Source organism: Mobula hypostoma, chromosome X2 (assembly GCF_963921235.1).
Source record: "Mobula hypostoma chromosome X2, sMobHyp1.1, whole genome shotgun sequence".
Classification (NCBI taxonomy): domain Eukaryota; kingdom Metazoa; phylum Chordata; class Chondrichthyes; order Myliobatiformes; family Myliobatidae; genus Mobula; species Mobula hypostoma.
In genome coordinates, this window is record NC_086129.1 from 35,732,785 (window position 1) to 35,756,147 (window position 23,363).

At 41.5% G+C, this 23,363-nt stretch overlaps 1 protein-coding gene across 3 annotated transcripts in view; it reads right to left on the reverse strand.

Moving 5' to 3' along the window:
• LOC134340688 (T-cell surface glycoprotein CD3 delta chain-like) overlaps window positions 1-23,363 on the reverse strand; it is a 51,313-nt gene that overhangs the window by 18,195 nt on the left and 9,755 nt on the right. The window contains exons 2-6 of one of the 3 annotated variants that reach the window (XM_063038139.1): window positions 12,638-12,658; window positions 10,756-10,944; window positions 7,494-7,625; window positions 6,883-6,935; window positions 5,413-6,139 (exon numbers count right to left, since the gene is read on the reverse strand). The exons of 1 other annotated variant lie outside the window; for it this stretch is intronic. In XM_063038139.1, the coding sequence (XP_062894209.1) occupies window positions 6,080-6,139; window positions 6,883-6,935; window positions 7,494-7,625; window positions 10,756-10,944; window positions 12,638-12,658 (455 nt within the window). In that variant the 3' untranslated portion in view covers window positions 5,413-6,079. Of the gene's footprint in view, window positions 1-5,412; window positions 6,140-6,882; window positions 6,936-7,493; window positions 7,626-10,755; window positions 10,945-12,637; window positions 12,659-19,681; window positions 20,959-22,356; window positions 22,404-23,363 lie in introns of those variants that run through there. One more of the 3 variants, XM_063038140.1, reaches the window with a different exon arrangement.

A 23,363-nucleotide genomic window follows, 5' to 3' on the forward strand; every position in this document is an offset into this window, starting at 1 on the left:
ATCACCTCCCTCTGGTGCTCCTCCCCCTTTCTTTCTTCCATGGCCTTCTGTCCTCTCCTATCAGATTATCCCTTCTCCAGCCCTTTATCTCTTTCCACAATCAACTTCCCAGCTCTTTACTTCACCCCCTCCCGGTTTCACCTACCAGCTCGTGGTTCTTCCTCCGCTACCCCCAGTTGCTTACTCTGACACCTCATCTTTTTTTCCAGTCCTGATGAAGGGTCTCGGCCCGAAACGTCGACTGTACTCTTTTCCACAGATGCTGCCTGGCCTGCTGAGTTCCTCCAGCACTTTGTGTATGTTGCTTTAACTTGCACGGGTCACTGAACGACTCAGAAATGCAGCGTGCATCACATCCTCAGGGCAGTAGAGAGGAAGGGCCTGCATCCTATAATACTGTGTGCAGCTCTGGTCACCATGGGAAGGGCATCACTAACTGGGAAAGGAGCGAAGCAGTTTATAAGGACATTACTGTGACTGGAGAGCTCGAGTTATAAGGAGAAACTAGATATGTTGGAACCTTTCTCTTTGGATTGTAGGCGGCTGGGGAGTGATCTGACTAAATCCTGAGGGGCATAGATAAGGTGGATGGTCACAGTCATTTTCCCAGAGTAGGGGAGCCTAAAACTGGAGGGTGTTGATTTAAAGTGAGAGGAGGAAATTTTAAAGGGGAACTGAGGGGTCACTTCTTCACAGAGGGTGATAGGTATATGGAATGAGCTGCCAGAGGAAGTGGTACAATTACAACATTCAAAAGGCATTTCGCCAGATACATGCTTAGAAAGGTTTAAAGGGATATGGGGCAGAAGCATTCACACAAGATAAAGGGGAACACGTACATCTTAACCAATGACCCCAAGAGATGAGATCCAGGTGATTTATATTATGGAGGGGCAGATGGAAATAGCTCTGGTGGGCAAATTGGTTGGAATGGAGGGTTGGGCCACAGGGCCATCTCCATGCTGTTTGTCTCTGTGACTTTATCCCTGTCTCTAAGCCACATTTCCTGGAAATAGTAATGTCCCTTCCCTAGTCCCACCATGTCATTGTCCCAGCTCCTTCTCTGCTAAAGCAGCTGACTCTTCCCTCGATTCGGCCATGACAACGCTTACACGTGTGTCTCTGCCGCTTTGACTCACACACTGTTGTGCCTTGGAAATATGTGGCTGTTCTTTCACTGTAATTGTGTAAACCCTGGAAGCCCCAAGCTAACTTTGCTTTGAGAGCTCTTCCAACAGATCGGGGGGTTGGGGGGGGGGAAACTCATCTGTACTTCCTCAGGGTGCAAGGGAGGGAAAATAACGCCTGCCTTGCCACCAAAATAAGTTCCAAAATAAGTGTTCTACCTCGTAAGTCATCTTAAGTTAAATGGAGACTACAACAGTTATTTAGGCAAAAGCTTTGGAAACTTTAGGATCAGAGAGATCTGCTCATTTCTATAAAATCTTGAGGATCTTAACCCTCTCCCTCCTAACTGACTGATTGGTGTGGAGACTCGATGAGGCGGCAGTGTGTGAAAGCCCAAACCTGGGCCGCCCTGTGAGCAGGCGGGAAGTCAGGGTGGAGCTTACATCTGCGCTTGGGGTTGTGTCTTCAATGATTCTGCCTTCACCTTACCACAAGCTGCTCCAGTATGATCTACTTACTAAATATATGCTCACGTAAGGAGAGCTGCAGTTTACAGCAATGTCGGCCACTGATCCACAAACGAACGAACACCTCCATTTCAGGGCCATCAATGATGGACGATAAATGCTTGTCAGTGAGACCCATAACCCCATGTTATTAGGGCACTTTGACACCGATCTGGTGATGATTAGTAAAGACATTAAGGGTTATGTGGAGAAGGCAGGAAAACAAGGTTGAAAAGAAATCAGCCATGACTGAATGGTGCAGCAGGCTCAGTGTGACAAATTGCCTATTTCAATTCATATATCTTATTGGCTTAAGGTCTTATGAAAGTGTAGGGTCACCATTGACACCTAGGATCATCAGTAACACATCGTGTTTCACCCCCTCAGGGGCCTTCCTCTTTCTGACTCTTGGATGATAAGTGTTGTTCAAAATATTCCTCTGCACAAATCTGAATTTAACCAGATTCTTGGCGGGAAATAATTGTGATACTAAAAGTGAATTAAAAGTTATATCTGGAGCATTATCAATTTACAAAATTTGGATAATAAGACAAAGACAACAAAAATGCTGGAAACACTCCGCAGGTCGAACAGCAGCTGAGGAGAGAGAAACAGGGTTTATGTTTTTATGTTTTAATTGGGTGATGAAATGTGAGCTGTTTAAGATCTCTTACTGTGGGATACATGATGGACCAATATAGCAACATGCAATGAAGAAATATTTCTCAATGAAGGTCTTTATTTTAATTTGTCAATGAGACCACAGCTGGAGTACTCTGCACAAACTCGCTCCCCTTTTGGTTGTACCAAAACTGGAAGCAGTCAAGAAGAGATTCACCAGGCTAGTTCTTGGGATGAAAGGGTTGTCTTAACACAAATGGCAAGCAAATCTGCATCTGCACTTTTTGGCGCTTATTTGAATGAAGGGTGATCTTATAAACACGTATAAGATCCTAAGGGGCTTAACGGATACTGAAATTTTTCCATAATGGGAGAATCTCAAATGAGTGGGCATAGATGCAAATAAGGGGTTCATAGGAATTTCTTCTGCAGAGGGTGGGGAATCTCTGGAACTTTCTGCTTCAGACGGTTGAGTAGATTGAGGTAGATAATCCTTTGAAGATTGGGGAATTAATGTTGCTTTGTTTCAAGATGGTTTCATTTGGATTTCTGTCTTTTAGATTTCCAGTGAAGACCTTCAGATGTAATCTGAATGATATGATGTTCCTTTTGCCTCTGTATCCAGTTTTATTCTCGGGTTGATTTCTCTTTTTCTCTGATCTGGAGACTAGTATGGATTTCATTTCTCTGTCACATCCACACTGCACACTAATCAGAGCCCCATTACCTGGTGTGCCTTCAAACTCTGTGTGCTTCCACAGTAAGGATGCTCTGGTTTTGTTGTTCTTCTATTGAACCTCTGCTCTTCCTTTGCACTTGCTCAATTTGTTTTCACTTTCAATTTGCATATTTTCGCCCCGTTTGAGTATGCCACATAGTCTGTATTTTGTTCTGTAAGCATTCTTTCCCTGTCAGCTGACTGCTGGATTTCCACAGGTGCTACATGACCTTGTTTTCATTTGCATTTCACTCCGTTGTTTCTGTTGTCTAACTGTGTCAACCCTTCAGCAGAACTGAGCTGGGGCTGGCTGTTCACAAAGCGAGCGTATTCACCCCTCCACCTGTGGCTTCCTGTACACTGGCAGTGTCTCTAGTCAATGCTACTGTGAGCTCCAACACCGCACTCAAGGGTTCTTGTATGTCTTAGTATGCTGAACTCCATATTCACTAGACCGCTCTCCCTTCATTGGTTTCTCTGACCTTGGACTTATTGTGTGTGTTTTGAAGCTCCATAGAGAAATTGCCCACACGTCCACCTGCTTCCTGCTTCAGACTTTGCAACTCATGGTCGAAACACCAGTTTTAGCTCCCTGTGAGTGCTGATCAATTTCTTAAAAGTTAAGTCTGGACTTTAACTGTCTGCCTCACTTATTTCCCACACATTAAAAAATTTGAATCTTTTCTCTGCCATCCACAAGACAAAGTAGCTGCTCTAATCCCAGTGTGTTTGAGAAAATCATCCACCACCAGCTTTCATTTTTGCTCAACTTACCTGAACACCTTCTCGATGCTATCCACCTCTCAGTTCTCAGTGCCTGAAAGTATACAATCATCACAGCCCCAATTCTCACATTTGGTTAAAGCAATCTCCTCAGATTAGTCACGACATTTTTTTCTAAGAGTGAAAGTCAGCAGCTATATTTTTCACATTGATGAGAATTTTACTCATTGGGCCATTACTGCCACTAAGTTACACCATGCTATTCCCAGAGCTCAGTTTCCAAATGAGCATTGAAAACTCTGCACTTGGATCTATGTTATTGTCAAACTACAGGGTACGTACTGCTTAAAGATACAATGAGAAATCCTGTACAGAAGTGGAGAGAGTGAGCAATTTCAAGTTCCTGGGTGTCAATAGCTCTGAGGATCTAACCTGGTCCCAACATGTCGATGCAGCTACAAAGACGGCAGTTTGAGAAGGCAAGGAAGGCATTCAGAGTTTAAGGAGATTTGGTTTGTCACCTAAACCACTCAAAAACTTCTACAGGTGTACCATGGAGAGCATTTTGACAGGCTGCGTCACTGTCTGGTATGGGGGGGCGGGGGGAGTCTGCTGCATGGGACCGTAAGAAGCTACAGAACGTTGTAAATTTAGTCAGCTCCATCACGGTTACTAGCCTCCGTAGTATCCAAGACATCTTCAAGGAGCGGTGCTGCAGAAAGGTGGTGTCCATCATTAAGGACTCCCGTCACCCAGGACATGCCCTCTTCTCATTGTTACCGTCAGGGAGGAGGTACAGGAGCCTGAAGGCACACACTCAGCGATTCAGGAACAGCTTCCTCCCCTCTGCCATCCGATTCCTAAATGGACTTAGGAGCCATGAACACTAACCCACTTTTTTTTCTGTTTTTGCACTATTTTTAATTTAACTATCTAATATGTGTGTTTGTCCATCATTGACATTGATGAGGACCTCGACACCATTATTGATGGTGTCGAGACTAGCGCGTGATTTGGATTTAAGTGAGGGAGAGTTGTGCAGCGTCAGCCTCACTCTCTCTTCCCAATTCCCATCTGGATCCAGTGGCAAGACAGAGTTGAGACGGCTGGAGATGGGACTAGGCGCAGTGGATGACCAGGACGTCTATCTAATATACATATACTGTATATATATATACACTTACCGCTATTGATTTACTTTTCTCCCCTACATTATCATGTATTGCATTGTACTGCTGCCGCAAAGTTAACAAATTCCATGATATTTGTGATAGTGATATTAAACCTGATTCTGATTCTGAACATGAACATGAAGGACAAGTGAGCGATTGTGGTGCAATAAGCACAAATTGTACACTTGCAACGCCAACAACGTAGCTCATTATTTGTTCTTGCATTAGTATACTGGATGTACAGGTTTAACGTTTCCATTTCGTCGGGGTCAGTATAACTATGGCAGCACCAGCGACCCAGAGTCAAATCCGCTGTGGTCTGCAAGGAGTTTGTACGTTCCCCCCTGCATGGCTACGTGGGTTTCCTCCGGGTGCTCCAGTTTCCTCCCACAGTCCAAAGGTGTTCAGGTTAGTAGGTTAATTGGTCACATGGTTCCCATTGGGCTTGTTACCATGTTGTTAAGCTAAAAATAAAAATAAATTCTCATAATTTTCTTATTCTCAGTTAAGAAAGATCTGCAAATACTGTATACTCTTCCTTTTCAGTGCTGAAAGGCCATGTTTCTGCCTACAATTCAGACCTTAACTGGGAGTAACCCTGAATGGAAATATTGACGAAATCTAAAAGCAGTTTATTATGTTTGTTACTAATACAAAAGTAGTTAACACCAATCCAGAAAATCTGAAATAAAAAAATGAAACTGCTGGAAATAGTCAGCAGGAAAGGGGATTCTTTCAATAACATCTTGTAACTCCCCACTCTTAAATTTTATCTCAATAATTTTAAATCTGCTCCCATTCTTCAGGCAGAGGTTATTGGAACAGTCCTTTACTTTTTATATGTCATCTGCTTTCACCTCTCACAGTCAATCAATCCTGCCTCCCACACTGTACTCCCTCCACTTCCCCACTAACAATCTACTCAGGATTGTCCCTGCTCCGTGCAAAGGCACAACACTTACCTCCATTCTGCGACTCAAACTTTGCAGCCACAAAATCCTCAAATGCTAACTCAGTTACCCTCCACAGATGCTGCCTGACATTCTGAGAATTTCCAGCATTTTCTCTTTTTATTAAGTCCAGCAACGTCTGCTTCTAAATATTACCTCAGCAGTAATCAGTTCTAATTACTTAAAATTGTACAAATAAGTTTTGAAATTGCAGAAAGGGGCAGATCAAAGAAAAGCCTCTTGGATGAAATTGCAGTGAATCTATTGTTTGGCCTTGGACTTCAGTCTGCTGTATTCTGCTCTGTCTTCCATCCTGAGTCCCTGAAAGCAAGAGTGAGGAGGTTAGCAAATTCATCTCTGGGAAACTCAGTCCTTCAGCAAACTGTCGATCAGATCATGTAAATGTCTCCTTGGATTGTCCTTGCTGCCCTGAGAGCCTGTATTCACATTGCAGGCCAGCTTCTTGGGAGTTATTCCATCCGCCACTTTCAAATTCTTTTTTTCACCCCAAGGATCCCAACCCACTTTCCACAATTCACAGCTCTATTCTCTTATTCCCAAATGTCATTCCTTTTTATCTAAGTCCCTTCCCCAATCACAGTTCCCAATCCACTCAGCCTTTCACATTTTCTTCATCCCAGCCCCACAACGCACATCCTATTCCCCATGACTAAATCTCTATTCCTGTTTGCCAACTTCTGTTTCCATTCTTCCCCCAAACATCCTCCCCTGCCCTACCCATATTCCTGGACCCAGCCCTTTTCTCCAACGACAAGGCCTAAGATGAAGGTTCTGACTGAACTCTTTCCTGTCAAAACCCAGTGTCACAGACGAATGTGGCACAGAGAATCAATCTCGGAGCAGGAATTGAACTTGGCATTCTCTTTGCTGTCCAGCTCATTTTTAAACTGGACAATGAATTTACTTTTTTAACCCATTCAAGAGCTGGTTTGGACCATCGTTTAAGCCTTTCATTAAGTTTATTGCTCACAGGTCACTAGCTTTGAGCTCACCCAATATCACAGGCAGACGTATGAGATAGTTCACACTAAGTCCGTACTTACTGAGTAAAGTGCAGCAGTGGCGTCATTCTTAACTAGGGCCAGTCGATCAGAAGCTGCATGGGAGAAGAGAGGACTGTTAGTAACAAGAAAAGACTTGCATTCTATAGCATCATTTTGTCAGTGATAGAATATGAGGCATCTCTGCTGTCGTAACCCCATGGAGACCCATTCCTGCCTTTAGACACTGTGAACAAAACACACAAAATGCTGGAGGAACTCAGCAGGTCAGGCAGCATCTATAGAGAGGAATAAACAGTTAAAGTTTGGGGCCAAGACCCTTCATCAGGACAGTCTGACCTGCTGAGTTCCTCTATAAATGCTGCCTGACCTGTTGAGTGTGTGTGTGTGTTATTCAGTATTTTCAACATCTGCAAAATTTCTCGTGTTTATGTCTGAGAAAGCTCTACATTTGGTGTAACATCACCAGTAACAGCAACAATGGAGAAAATACTTTACTTTTGAGACTTAGACTGAGTTTGTTAATCCCCATGGTCAAAAGACTGACTGACACACATGTCAGTGTGAATGAATGCCGAGCAAATCTGGGGCTCTATCTCTATTTAATTATTTAACTTGGTGTTGAACACCCAGAGAAAACTGGCCTGTCCTACCTTGATAAATCTTGACTTTGGGAGGGGCAGAAACGCAGTAAACAGCCACTGCGATGAGAAATGTCGCAACAAGATTGCCAATCACGATCCCCGACAAGGTCCCTGGATCAACTTGAATGCAGTTGTTGCAATCTGAAAAGAGAAGTGACCAGAAAATATGAAAGATCAAGCAGGGATCTAAATCACAGTTCTGACCAGACCTGAAGAGAAATGTTAAAAATCAATGCACACAAAAACAAACTGAAACTAAACCAGTATATGTTCTCTCCTCCTCTGCTGGACATGCAGTATCTCACCAGGATTGAAGTTCCCCTCCATAATCCCCACTGGCAAAAGGAGGACCCCTTTACCTGAGGTTGTTGACTGTTTCCAGGGGGATTGGAAACTTGATTCTTAGCTTACCTCTGTGACAGTGGGCTGGCGTATGTTGTATGCCAGCTCACTGCTACTTCTGCCAAGCTCAGTTAAATCAACAGATCAGACACTGGCACCGGAAACAAAAGCTAGGATATTAATCATGAGCTTCAATCGTCAACAGTGTTGGATCCTGGCGTCTTTGTGATCTAGAGGTTTGGTGGTCAAGAATGAGGCACAAAACTTGCTGCTTATAATTGTTTATTGAGCACAGAAAAAACAAAGGAAAAGAAGGCAAGAACAAAGAAGTTATGGTCGTCTTATACAAAATCTAGCTTCAACTAAAAGAATAAACCACTTCTTAATTCGGACATAAAGTTCCATAAGGTGTGGGGACCTTTTCTTGATTATTTTCATAACTCCTCTTTAGATTAAAGGTTTATCTTCCTTTTTCTTTCAGTGATTTAGTCCCCTACATCCAGCTTTTTTTTCTGGTTAACTTTTTTAGTTTTTTTTTAATGATGTGAAATATATTATAGTTTAGGTAGTAGGCAATACAGTTTTTTTTAATATTCCCAGCTCTGTGGTGACAAAAGCTCTGATTAACTTTTCTTTATATCGTAATGGTTGGCTTGGAGTGCGTAGTGGAAGGGTGGCGTGGAAACTAACTTTATATGACTTTATTTTGGGTGCTTTTTCTTTACTGTTATGAATTGACGACATGGTGCCAAGCTGTATCGGCCCTTGCCCTTCCCTTGGACAACATCGGTGTCGTGGAGAGGGGAGACTTGCTGCATGGGCAACTGCCGATCTTCCATACAAACTTGCCCAGGCCTGCGCCCTGGAGAGTGAAGACTTTCCAGGCGCAGATCCATGGTCTCGCAAGACTATGAATTGTACATCAGACACGTTGGTTTTGCACTGTATAAATCTCCTTTTTGTTGGTGGTTTTTTTTTGTTCTAATGTAGAAACTCATTAAAAAATTAATTTAAAAAAAGGATAAACATTCCAGTGATAACAATTAAGCTATGAAATAGCCAGCTTCAAGTGGCGCGACACCTGCTGCAAAAATACTAAGAAGATGATTCTAGAAAAGTACAGAAACAGCTACACTACAATTACTGGAAAATTCACTGAACAATTAGATGAATATAGGCGAATATATGGAACTAAAGCAAACATAGGTAAGTTAACCGACAAGAAAAATGACAAACCTACACACTAATCTAACAACAGGTAAGTGGAAGGTAAGAACCTTGCAATTCAACAATTTTTAAAATTATCAATATAACTAAAAATAGTTTAATTCTTTTTCCTTCTGCTTCAAACAAGAGGTTTGACAGCAGGGGTGAAACTGATTGGACACTGTTCTGATTGGTCAGCCAGCCCTACTCTGTTTGAAAGATATTATTATTTTATTTATTGGTTAACTAGCTCAGCAACCATCAGCTATGCCTAGTTGCCATTGAACCCAGTGTCTTGTTGGACTAGAAATTAGTTAAGAGCTTAAGGGCGGCACGGGAGCAAAGTGGTTAGTGTAATGCTATGACAGCACCAGTCACTGGGGTTCAATTCCCACTGCTGACTGAAAGGAGTTTGTACGTTCTCCCCGTGACCGCATGGCTTTCCTCCCATGTTTCAAAGAGACACGGGTTAGCAGGTTAATTGGTCACATGAGTGTAAATGGTCGAAGGGGCCGGAACGGCACGTTTATGGGCTGTTTCTATAAATAAAGAGTCAATGCAATTATAAAGAAGGCATGTCAGCAACTATCTTTCATTAGGAGTTTGAGGAAATTTGGTATGTCACCAAAGACATACACAAACTTCTACAGATGTACTGTGGAGAGCATTCTAACTGGTTGCATCACCACCTGGTGTGGAGGGGCCACTACACAGGATCGGAAAAAGCTGCAGAGAGTTGTAAACTCAGCCAGCTCCATCATGGGCACTAGCCTCCCCAACATCAAAGGCATCTTCAAAAGGCAATGCCACAAAAAGGCAGCATCTGTCACCCAGGACATGCTCTCTTCGAATTATTAGCATCAGAGAGGAGGTAGAGCAGCCTGAAGACACACACTCAATGTTTTAGGAAAAACTATTTTTGCTCTCTTTTTGCATTACTTCACCATCATCATCATTATGTGCCATGTTGTATGACGTAGGCAATCATGGTCTCGTGACCACGAATGTTCTTGGCAAATTTTTCTACAGAACTGGTTTGCCATCGCCTTTTTCTGGCCAGTGTCTTTACAAGACGGGTGACCCCCGCCCCCCCCAGCCATTCTCAATGCTCTTCAGAGATTGAGTGCCTGGCATCAGTGGTCGCGTAACCTGGACTTGTGATATGAACCAGCTGCTCATACGACCATCCACCGCCTGCCCCCATGGCTTCATGTGACCCTGATCGGGGGGGGGCTAAGCAGGTGCGACACCTTGTCCAAGGCAGACCTGCAGGCTAGCGGAGGTAAGGAGCGCCTTACATCTCCTTTGGTAGAGATTTATCTGCACCCTACCTCCCTTTGAGCTACTTATTTAATTTAATATATTTCTTATTGTAGTACAGTATATGTGTACTGCACTGCACTGTTGCTGCAAAATAACAGTCAGTGATATTAAACCTGATTCTCATTCTGATCCAACCCATTGCTGAGGATGGTAAGTTTCCTTCCCAGAAGGGCATAAGTGAATTTGGAGGGTTTTTATGACAATCCGGTAGTTTCAAGCTCCTCATTCTTGTAGTATTTATTTTCTTAACTGATACTTTGCAATTCAGATTCTTCCTGAATAAGTTATTCCAGTGTACATTCCCTAAATCATGGTGGGATAGTCAAGTTACCAGTCAGGTAGTGTAATCACTGTGCTTGGGATGGCCAATGTACTTGACAGAGAAGACTTTGCAACCTACCTTTGATGAAGAGGAAGGTAGGTTCTGAAGATTTGGCGCAGTCATACACCCCGTTGTCTGCTTCAGTGGCTTTCCATATCATCAGCGGGCAGGAGGATATGGGCCTGGAACCTACAATTTCATTTCCTTGGAATGTTATGTTTCCATTATTGCATTGCAGTCTGAGTGAATTTCCAGTCGCTGTGATCTCTGGAAAAACATAGAATAATTTGCACCCCAGCAGGTCTCTTCCCCACTTCACAGAGCCTCAAAACACTAAATGCAACAGATGTACTATTTCTGTTAGGAGTCACTAATATGGTTACTATTCTGTGCAGTTGTTGTTCTAGTTCCTCCTTCCTAGCTGTACTCCTCTATCAACGTTCTGCACACAACCCCCTCCACCCCACAACCACTATTCGCTCCCTCTCACCCTGCACCAGGGCCAGGCTTGAAACAGATCTTCAGGTTGGCAAGTGAAAGTGCAAGGACCTCCAATAGCACAATAGGTGGTCTGAAACTCAAGGTCATAAGCTGCAATTCCAGGCCCTGGAGTGATTACATTCTTGAAGCACAAAAGGTTTACATCCAAAGGGAGGGAGGTGAAGTCATACAATTCCTTGCTTCATATAGACACAAGGGACACCAGATGCTGGAATCTGGAGCAACAAACCATCTGCTGGAGGAACTCAGTGAGTCAAACAGCATGTGCGGGAGAAGAAGAATTGTCGACATTTAGGACCAAAACCCGGCGGGTTCTATCAGCACTGAGTTTCTTCAGCAGATTGTTGTCTCTTGCTTCGTGATCCCTACCCATGCCCCATCCTTCATAGTGGTAGGGAACGTGCAATAGATTAGGCAGCGGAGTGCACCCATCCCATTGTTTCACAGTCCATAGTGATAGCTAATTCAGTATATCTTCCCATATTCTCTGCAGCAATCACATTATCACCAAAAATTAGTCCTGGTCGAGCCACGTGAGCGCCACAGCCAAGAAATGGATGTCTCTACTTTCTCAGAAGGTTAAGAAATTTGGCGGATCCATGAAGACCAATTTGCACCATAAAGATCTTCCTATCAGGAGGTGTCACAGCTTTGCATGGCCACTGCTGTGCCCAACACCTCAAGAAACAGCAGAGAAGACTTGAGCTTGTGATCTCCCAATTAATGTTATCGTGACCCTTGTACTTTCTTTGTATATTGCACTGCACTTTCTCTATAACTGCAGCACAATATTCTGCATTCAGTTTTCCTTCTACTATTCAGATTCATTTTTCACAAAACATACAGTGAGATACTTCATTTGCGTTAACAACCAGCGCAACTTTGGGATGTGTTGGGGCCAGCCCGCAAGTGTCGCCTCGTATGCCAGCGCCAACGTAGCGGGCCCTCAATGCTTGGCAGGACAACACAGGACAATACAAGCAACAAAACAACAACAGCAAGACAAGCCTCATTCCTCCCTCCCACACACCCAGACATGCAAATGCACAGTCCTTCGACTCCAGGACAGGCCACCTCCAGCCTCCTATCTCCAGAGGCCAGTGGACTCGCTCAGTGGCATGATCTGTCTGGATGGTATGCAAAATGCTTTTCACTGTTCCTTGGTATATATGAAAATAATACACCAATACCAATACTTGCCCATTTTCTTGCTGGACGGCTTTATTGACCCTTCACCACTAGTTTTGGTTTGTGAGTGTCAAGGTTACCCAAGGTTGCCTGTGGAAAGGATTACTTCTTTGTTGGGCTTTATCATGCAAACACTAGGAGTTTAAATCATCTGTGGTGTCACAGAGTTTTTAAAACATTGATTATCCTCCCAGCTCAAAGCAGCTTTAACTCGAGTAGTATCTCCCAAAAGTTTAATTCACTTCCAATGTTACTAAAAAAGGACACTTACCTATTTCTGCCTCGCTGACTCCTGAAAGCAACAGAAAAAGAAAATGAGAACACGACCAAGTACGGTTAATGTGTGCTTTACATTATCTCTGACAAAATGAAGAGACCATTTTTAAGATCAATATTTTTGCTGGATAAGGATGCTGAAGGCTCTTTCTTTAAGGTTTTATATCAATTGGCGGAGAGAGTTGCACAGTTGACACACATCATCCCATCCCCGCTTCCCCTACCGCCCACAATCTCCCTCTCTCCACCAAACTTTTCATTGTCCCAGTACGGAAAATCTACACATATTATTCCACTTTTTGAGTAAGTCAGGGCAGAAAATTTAGGTAATTATACACCTGTTAATGAAAATAATTTGAGGAGAAGTTACTTGTAATGAAAATAACTTAAGGAGAAGTTACTTGTGCCTTTGATTAAAACATGAGGGACTGTATTGTCAGCTTTCAGAAAGAACTAGCATAGATCTGTGAAGGTTCATGTCAGAGGACAGTGACTGAACATTTTGAAGAGGTAACTGAACTGGTGGTCAGCAATGCTAAGATATTTTGTTTATATAAAATTGTAGAAATCTTCTGATAAGAGAATGTGAGCTGAAATTCAAACTTCTGGAATTGAAGGCAGGTTATCGAACTGGCTAAGAAATCAGCTGAGCTGTACAAGAGAGGCCAAATTGGCAAAATTTGATTATAAGGACTGGTGTTGGACCTTCAGTTATGTGGGAACATTTGATGAACTATTTATGATTTATTGTGGGATATGAACCACAAAAAAAGTACAAAGATAAAAGACACTTTAAGCAGTGTAGAAAAAATATGAAGAACAATGAATAGACTTAAACAATTGAGTACATTTGTTGTAAATGATTGAGTATTGCAAATTAATTTAATTGTGCAAATAAATGATAATTTGCTTTGGACTTATATAGGATTGGACAGATTATTTTCTAAGCAGTGAGAAATCTAAAGGCAGACAGGTACAAATAGACTTGTAACTTCATTTACATTGATGTAGGATAGCACAAAAATAGGAAAACAGTTTAGTGAGATACTGGTCAAAATATTAGGAAGTTCTGGTTCTGTGGTGCAAATGCCTAGCTAGTGATACTTGATGTACTATCTTCAATCCAAAACAATAAATCATATTGAGTCCTGATGAAGGGTCTTGGCTTGAAACGTTGAGAGCATTCATTTCCATAGATGCTGCCTGACCTGCTGAGTTCCTCCAGCATTTTGTGTGTGTTGCTTTGGATTTTCAGCATCTGCAGAATCTCTTGTGATGATGAAGAAGTACTGGCCTTGAACAGGCTGCTCTATGGATTACGAGAACAGTGTTTGGACTCCAATGGTTCAATCGTTAGAAGAGAACATTGAATTCCCTGGAACTCAGAAGGCGTATAATAGCCATTAATGTTGTTCAAATGTTAATATTAAACTAGGATCATTGAAAATTTTAAATAAAGCAATAAGGGGAAAAGAGAAGCATTTGGAATTAGATCCCATTTCTGTTATAGTTTTCCACAACCTACAGACGCGCTTTCAAGGACTTTACAACTCGCGTTCTCAGTATTATTATCTTTTGCACATCGGTTGCTTATCAGTCTTTTAAAATGTATAGTTCTTCATATCTTCAACGATATGATTTCTTTATTTCCCTATAGATGCCTGCATGAAAATGAATTTCAAAATAGTACATGGTGACATATAGGTACTCAGATAATAAATTTACTTTACTGAATGATGCAACAGGATCCAGGGGCTTATTGATCTTATCCTACTCCTGCTTCTGCCTGCTTTCAGTACTTACAGTGTTTGGGATGTTGTGACTGATGGTGAAACAAGGGGGCAAAGTATCAACACCTACTTTGGCTATGTTGTATTTATTTAGTGAATGCAACAGACATTTCACTGCCATGATTGTTGGATGATAAAATCATATTTCAGTCGTCACACCAAACAAAATACAAGATTGCTCTGTTATCTAGGGGCCAAGGGCACTGTACGTCAATCAGCTGCATATTTGTTACTTTCAAGTCCTAATGTTAACCTAACGTCCTGTGTCCTTGAATGAATTACGTGAGGATCTTGTAGAGCAGGAGAGCATAATAATCAAAATGGCTGAAAGAGAAATGTTCTTCAGCACTTTTCATTCAGGATGTCCCAGTGAAGGATTTCAGAAGCACAGATGCTGTTGCAAAGCAGGAAATATTCAGCACAAAAAAAATCATTAAAGAACACACAAAGATAACAAGATAATTTCAAGTGTTGAAATAACTCCACTTCAGAAGGATTGAACGATTGGCTTTTCATGAACATAGGCGCATAAGCAATGGATTAACCCTTTCCCTACTGCATGTTTGGCTGACAACGAGCCGGATTTATCTGAAGGCGGGTTGAAGTACCTCGCTTAGCAACCATGTTGGAAGGCGAGAGATGAGATTAGAGACTGATACGTGAGCGCTGACTAACTTTATCAACCAATCAGCAATGAGCTTTTCTTATCAGGGTTTTCTCTGATAAATATATTTATAAGCAGCAACAGTCAGTGCCTCTCTGTGCGAAAATAAATGTTTGAGTTCAACTGTCATATTGAGCAAATAAACAGTCAATCTAATACACAGTTAGATGCTAATGGGAGACTTGTAATCCAGATCTGTCATGGCTTTAGGTGTTCTACCATCAATGAAGTGCAAAGTGAATTCATTGCCATAATGTTAGCAAAACAGCAGCCAATTTGCGATTAGCAAAGTCCCATGAACATTGACATGACAATGACCAGAGAAATTTTTGTTATGTTTGCTGAGGAATAAATATTTGTTGGACTACGGGGAAAAAATGTTGCGGAGCCTTTTACACCCACCTTTGAAGGAAATAAGAACTTGGATGATGAGTCCTGCAAAAAGGAGAGTTTTTCCAACAGGACAGAGCTCCCTCAGGGCTCATGTTCCTACAGAGGGGTAACCTGATGCAAATTCCTTCTTTTACTCTTGGTACTTAACAGGCCTGTTTGTGATTATCTGCTCATTGCATTTAAATCAATGAAATGCAGTGAGCAGTTATTAATTATAAGATCACCACTTGTGAAGCTGGATAGTTTGTCAAAGGCAAATTCTCATTGAATTCTGTCTAAAGAGCAATAATCTTCTTTTTAACATTTTAAAATGCGACCACAATGGTTCTGAAACAAATGTATTAACATAATAAAGGTGTTAGGCATGTGAAGGGTGACCTGTATTCCTATGAGTTCTAAGGACAGCTCAGAATACCAGCTAATAACGTAGAATGTGAAGTCTAGTTGGATTAGTTCCAGTGTCTTGCTATGTGACAGAATAAGTTAAGTTTTAACATGGAGATAACTCAGAGGGAAGGTGGATAGAATAAGACATGGTGCAGGGAAAATGAGAGGGATATCCGGAGAATTGCTCCAACAGTAATAGATAGTGAGAATTCTGTGTCAGGATAATTTGGTACAACAATAGACCAAGGTGAGCATGTACAAGTATATGTAAGTAACAGGTGAGCAACATTTTACATTATCAGTGTGGGGAAAGGGCATGCCATGTAGTGCGGGGTAACTAAGGTCCTATAAGATTAATGCATTTTGGATAATGTGATACAGAATCAATACTGTTGTCCTATCGAGTACGTAGTCCACAAAGGGATGTGGTGTCAGCTTGTCATTCCTACCCAGACAACACCTCTACCATTGGATTAATTGCCACTGGGCAGGACATGATCCAGCAAGAAACAAGTTATGATATTATATATTTTATCCAGTATATTAAAACACCGGCCTGTTTCCCTTAATCCTTTTCCTTCTGTCCTCAATGTGGCTCACCCTCTGCTCTTGATACTCCAAGTGGTGGGATTGACTTGGAATTTTCTGATTGGCGGTACAGCTTGTTCCTAACAGCAACCCAATTTAGACTTGGGGGGTCATGGGTGAGGTTCACCGTTATTCTCCCAGGTTGTTATCAGATGCTCAACAAAGCAATGTTTGGAGGTCCTCCTGCACCAATCCCAACTACCTCTCCCAGGAACTGATGCAATTGAGAACTTAATTCAGGAGGTAGAACATTAAAGCAACAAACTAGAACTCACATCTCATTATTTTAATTGCTTATAAGAATGTGAAAATAGGCACAGGAGAGGCTATCAGGACCTACAGGTATTTTAGAACATTCAATGAGATCATCTCTGCATAGTTCTGCTCTGCTCCCATATTCCTTTGCTCACACAGTGTTAAAAAACATTAAATTTATCAATACTTTACTATTTACTCCTTCAGTGGGTAGGGAGTTCAGAAATTCAGAGACCTCTGAGAAAATCTTAGATATAAAATAAGAAAATCTGAATCCATAAGCTCCGATTCTATTTCTATGACTAGAGTTCACTACTAAGGAAAATTTCTCATTTTCTCCTTAAATCACCTCCCATTTTTTCCCCAAGTTCTGTGGACAAAGATCTTGTCATTAGTTTCTTGTATTTTGCTTTCAACAAATCCTTGCTAATATATTATTCTAATCCAACCATCCCAGTCTTTAATCTCAGAGTCGAGCAACTTCTTGGATGCTTCACAAAAAATCCAAATATATTACATCAATTGCTTCCCTTATTTAATCTTATTACAACCAAAAGAAATGGAAGCCATTATGGCTGATAATCCTATGAAATAAAACTCCTTTTTCATAAATCCTTGTTGACTTTTGCTGATGGATTTTCAATGGCCCTTTTACCATTTCCCAATAGTTGTATTTTAATAATGTCCTAACCTCTGAGCCCAGACTCACTTGCTTACAGTTTCCTGGTTTCCCTCTCCTTTCTTAAACGGCTGGGTTATGGTTATTGGTACTGGTATTGGTTTATCATTGTCACCTGTATCAAGCTACAGAAAAAGCGCAGAGAGGTCTGTTCAAGAGTCTGATAACACAGGAATAGAAGCTGCCTTTGAGCCTAGTGGGCTTTTGTGTCCTATGCCCGATATGGGAGGGGAAGAAGAGAGAATATCCGGAGTGGGTAGGGTCTTTGATTATGTTAGCTGCTTTATTGAGGCAGTGAGATGTATAGACAGAGTCCATAAAGGGGAAGGTGGTTCTTGTGATGTGCTGAGCTGTGTTCACCACTCTGCAGTCATGTGCAGAGCAGTTACCATACCAAGCCATTATGCATTTAGACACAATGCTTTCTATAGTGCATCAATAAAAATTGGTAAAAGTTGTCAGGGTCATGCTGAATTTCTTTAGCTTCCAATCCAAGAACTAATCTAACTCCAGTCCTGAAGGTTATGAAACTACCATTATGAAACCTGACTATTCTGTCAGGTTTGACAGATGTACAAAACTGAGGGGATGTGATGTCACAGCAAGTCCCAATATCTGATAAGCACTTCCCCCTCCCACGCACTTAGACAACTGCTTGTCTTTCTAAGCGCCTGCATCATCTTCACCTCCTTCCTTTTCCTTTTGCGTTCATATCTCTTGCCAGCTTCAGAGCACATCAACACATGCTGTTATCTCACATACGTTACCAGATTTATTCCGTCTCACTCACTCAGTTACCTAGATCACAGGAGACCAGTGTGTTTAGTGCTGTCGACTCATTGTGACCGTGGTAGTTTTTGTGGCATGATACAAAAGTCGGTTTCCAGGCCTTTACTGCTGCTAGATTTGAACTCAGGACCACCAACTTCAAAGTCCAGTGCTGATGCCCTATACCACTGGTCATCTGAGGGTTTTTGTGTAAATAAAATGTGTGCCACTCAACTCTCGCCTTACAAAACACCATCAAGCTTATATTTCGGTCAGTATGAGAAAGTGAATGGCTTTAATCGTGGCTCAGTGTATTATAAGCAGAATTTCATGGTTCACAAATATGGCAACATGCCATTCTATTGGATTTCGATAGCTGTAGTGAGTTAAAGGCTGGGATCTAATTGAGGAGCTCAGCAGTTTTCTACACTGGAAAACTGATGCAGGTGAGATCCACATCGCAGCCATTTAGCAACAGAAATTCACCCTGGTCAAATTCACTTATCAGTACCCAAAATTCTGGGATTCAGAATAAAATCTACTCTATGGAATTTGTTTGCCAATTTTATCTTCAGCTTGTGTTTCTTGGCACATGCGGAATGATGTGGCTTTGTTTTATGCAAAATTGCAAGACCGATGGTTTTCTCGGAATACAACACACCTCCCTGGAATGTGGGAATTACCTGCATTTGAGTCACAGGCTGCAATACAGTTAGTGGGTTTACATGTAGAATAATGAATACCTGAATGAGATTCACTTTTCGGAATGTAACAAAAGAGTTTGGATTGCTTATTCATAGAGAAGAGACACTGGTGATTGCGTTACAGTCTGAAATCAAATGAAAGACTTCAGTTGATTTGTGTACAAAATATACACTCAGTGGCCACTTTATTAGGTACTGGAGTGGAGTCTGGTGTGGTTTTCTGCTGCTGTAGCCCATCCACTTCAAGGTTCGACATGCTATGCATTCAGAGATGCTCTACTTGCAGACCACTGTTGTAACCATGGTTATCTGAGCTAAAGTCACCTTTCTGTCAGCTTGAACCAGTATGGCCATTCTCCTCTGACTTCTCATTAACAAGGCCCACAGAACTGCCGCTCACTGGATGTTTTTTGCTTTTCGCACCATTCTCTGTAAACTCAAGACTGTTGTATATGAAAACCCCAGAAGATCAGCATTTTCTGAGATACCTAAACCATACCATCTGGCACCAACAATCATTCCATGGGCAAAGACACTTAGATCACATTTCTTCCCCATTCTGAGGTTTGGTCTAAATCTCTTGACCATCTCTGCATGCTTTTATGCATTGAGTTGTTGCCACGTGACTGATAATTAGATATTTGCATTAACAAGGTGTACAGAGGTACCTAATAAAGTGGCCACCGAGTGTATTGCTGGGGTTTTAAATGTGAAAGTCAACCCTACCCCTTGAATTCTGCTTTAATTGAAAACACCAAGGACACATTCACACCATATGAAATTCACAGATATTTTATTTAATTGTTCTCAATCAAAAAGCTACAAATGATTCCTGCTATGAAATATGTGGAAGCATGGACAAAAAGTTTTGAGAAGACAAGGTAGAGGAACCAGCAACGTATAACTCGTGCAGCAACTATGGAACCAGTGCCTTTTCTATAGATTAGAATGGTTAGATATGCTTGGTACAGATATATTATGCAAACAGACTCTCAACCTCACAGTCTACCTCATCATAACTTTGCACCTTATTGTCTGCCTAACTGCACTTTGTAATTGTAACACTACATTCTGTTATTGCTCTCCCCCCCCCACCCGTGTACTACATTGATGTTCTGTTGTTGTGAAATGATCTATATGGATGGCGTGCAAAACAAAGTTCCCTAGTACTTGTGACAATAATAAACCAATTATTCTATCCTGGAAAGCTAACTATTCTTTGCTTCTCTACAAGTCTGTGTTAACAAAAGTTCAGTGCATTCTAACCGCTATCATAAAGCTCTTCTCTCACGAAATGTTGTCTTGTGAGCCAAACTTATTGACCACATCACAACTTGTTTTCTTAAGTCTCGCAGCAGCAGCAGTATCAGTAGCTTCCTATTTGGTTTCTCACAAACTCACTCTGTACCAGATATTTCACTTACAATATGGCAGGGGAAGATATCCGCACATCTGGGGTTTTGCTATATTGTACTCATTACCATAAGCCAGGCTGATTTGGAGAAATTACACTTTGCATTTTCAGCCCATTAAGTTATTCATCCACAAAATGTCCTCACTGAAATTACACTAATACAATTTCACATTTGCTCTGGTATTTCCAGCATAAGCAACAAGGCTGCAGTCTGGACACGAATGAACTGTCCTTCACAAGTTCCCCAAACAGCACAACTGCCGGCAGTTCTTTCTGAGCTGTTCCTGTATACTCTCCACTCTCAGCCCTTTGTTGGCCATTCAAACACACAATAGGAAGATGCTCTGGCATTTAGTGCTGGGGGTGGGGGGGGGGATGCCCCACTCAAGGACATTACATTTTAGCCACCTCATTAAGAAGCTGGAATGGAGAATAGTGGGGTCTTGTATAACAGAATTTACACACCTACCATCTAAAATAACAGCTTAATACAATTTTTTGCTTTTGTTTGCAAAATAGCTTCTTAAAAATGGTTTAACAAAAAAAGTAGCAAAAGCAGTAAGCACAAGATAACTAAAATCTGCTTGGCTGAAAGTCTTTGAATCCCATTTTTATATTTTCAGGCGTGGAGTAAGCTGACTGTATTCAGAGCTCCCTCTACGATCCGCAAGCTCCTGGAAAATAACGTTAGAGTGTTATCACCTCAATTTCAATAGAAATGTGACTATTTACTGTCTTTATTCCCCCCTCCCCATGAGTCACAAAGAAACTCCAGCTATTTCTCTCAATTCTAGTTGTCACATCATAGAAAGGAGGTGAAGGAATAAGACGAATACAGAAAAGATTTCAGAGGATGTACCCTGTGTTGCGAGTTTTCAGCTATGAGAAGCATCTGGGTAGGCTGGGGTTGATTCTTTGGAACAAGGGCAGCTGAGAGAGATTTGGATGCCTGTCATGATCGTTAGCTGCAAAGGATATGTTCATAGGTCAGAGTGATGGACTGAATGGACTCTGTGTGTCATTATAAATGTACAATTATGAGAGACTTGGAAAGAAGGAAGGGAAGGGAGATACTTCTCTCTGAAGGAAGAGCGATAAATATAGAATAAAGCATTAGACAATTGGTGGAAGGGTTGAGGAAAATTCTTCATCAAAGGCAGTGGTGGGAGGAGGTGAAGAGTGCACAACTTGCTGTTTGAAAGAGTTGTGGAGATAGAAACTATTATAAAGTGTAGAAGAAATCCGGATGAATTCTTGAAGACTCCTATCTCCAAAGCCAAGGGTCATTGCTAGAAGTATCTTTAATCTAAGCAGATCAGTTTTTGGTTGGCCTGAGACATTCTGTCTCTCTATAAAATCTCCTTCACTTCACTGTATATGGATTTACAAAATTACAGCTTCACACTCTCAGCTCTTTGCACTAATATACCTGCATTTCACCCATTCCAGTAGCAGGAAACCTCCGCCAAGAAGGAGAGTTATGCATATCCATGCCTGTACGTGTTTTTTTGGCAGAGTTCTAGGAGCAGTTCTCCTCTTCCCATCCCAATCCTTCAGTACCAACACATCCATATTGCAAAACCTGAGCCTGCCAGTTTCAGGGAAGATGCTTTTCAGTGCTTACAAGTAAAACATTTCCTCAATGGAAGATATCTGAAGGTTTTGCCTATATTCCCACCAATTATCTCCGGATCAGCTGGACATAGCCAGAATTGGCTATATGTAGGGGGATGGTGGTGGTAGGGTCAAGCCATCCTCAACTATAAAGGCAGCAAACCATTGGATACCAGCTCCCTTGCGTTCTCATCTATCAGTTTATGTTGTTTGCTTTCTCCAATTGATTCCATTGTAAACTAATATGTTGTACATGGCCATCAATAACTTTTTTGATTCTCCTGCCTCTTGCACACACCAGGGGCTGGATGAAATTGAAGCACATGGGGAAAACCCATTGGGGTAACAGGAAAAACATGCAAACTCCACACATTTAGCTACACAATGCTCCAAAGACCAAAACCTACTCAAACTCAATTAAGCGATTACTATAGATGATAACTATTAACTGTCCTTACCTGATAGAGATCATTGTTATGGGGAGCAAAGCTCCTATTGCCAGAAGCTGGAAGGAAAGTACAAGCAAAGTAGTAAGAAACTTGGAATCATCATCTGCAGCTGGACCAATGCCCCTAATGTACAGGCAAACAATTGACAGGACTGTTCCTTTTGAAAGACAACACCTCCAGTACAGCTGAACTCCCCCATGTTCAAGCTAGTGAAGCAACCTACATATTCCTTCTTTCAGAAGGGTCATTGAACTCCGAGTTCCTGTCAGCTGTTGATGACATATAGTATAACATGCATTATACTACTTTCATGAGAAGGAAATTATTCCCAGTGTTCTGGGCAGTATTTGTCACTCTATTAATATCACAATAATAGATTTTCTGCTAATTATCATATTATTGCATGTGTTTAAATGTACCTCTCAACTGTAAAACACTAAATGATGACCCCAAATTCAAGAAATTAAGAGGAAGGCAAACTATTCTTTTTTACTGATGGTAACCAATGACCTGCATATAAATAACAGGTTTATAAGACCAAAAACTTAGCCAGGTTTTGTATCATGGTTGATATGCTGTTTTCTTACTACTGGCTTTAAAAATAACTTGGATATATGAAAAGATAAGAAAGTGGAGGTTAAATGCTTGAGATTTCCTGCACTCTTTAACTTTGTTTTTCCTTCTCATTGTCATGTCCCCTGGTCCAGCAGCTGGGACATTTCTTCCACTTTCTCTACTCTTACATCAAGGTGCCAAGGTGACTCCCTGCCCAGATCTCTGTATTTCAGTGATTTCACTTTGTTTGCCACTTCCGCCAGAAACTGCTGTGAGAGCTCACCAGTCAGAGATGTAGGGGTAAAATAATTTCTAGGGCTAAACTCTTGGTTCACTGAACTTATCCTTAAAATGTTGAGAATGACAGTGATGCAGAAAATGAATCAGATTTCCTGATCAGAAACATTTGGAAATCCTCCTGTTTATTCTTGACTACCAACACACAAAGGACAAGGTACTGT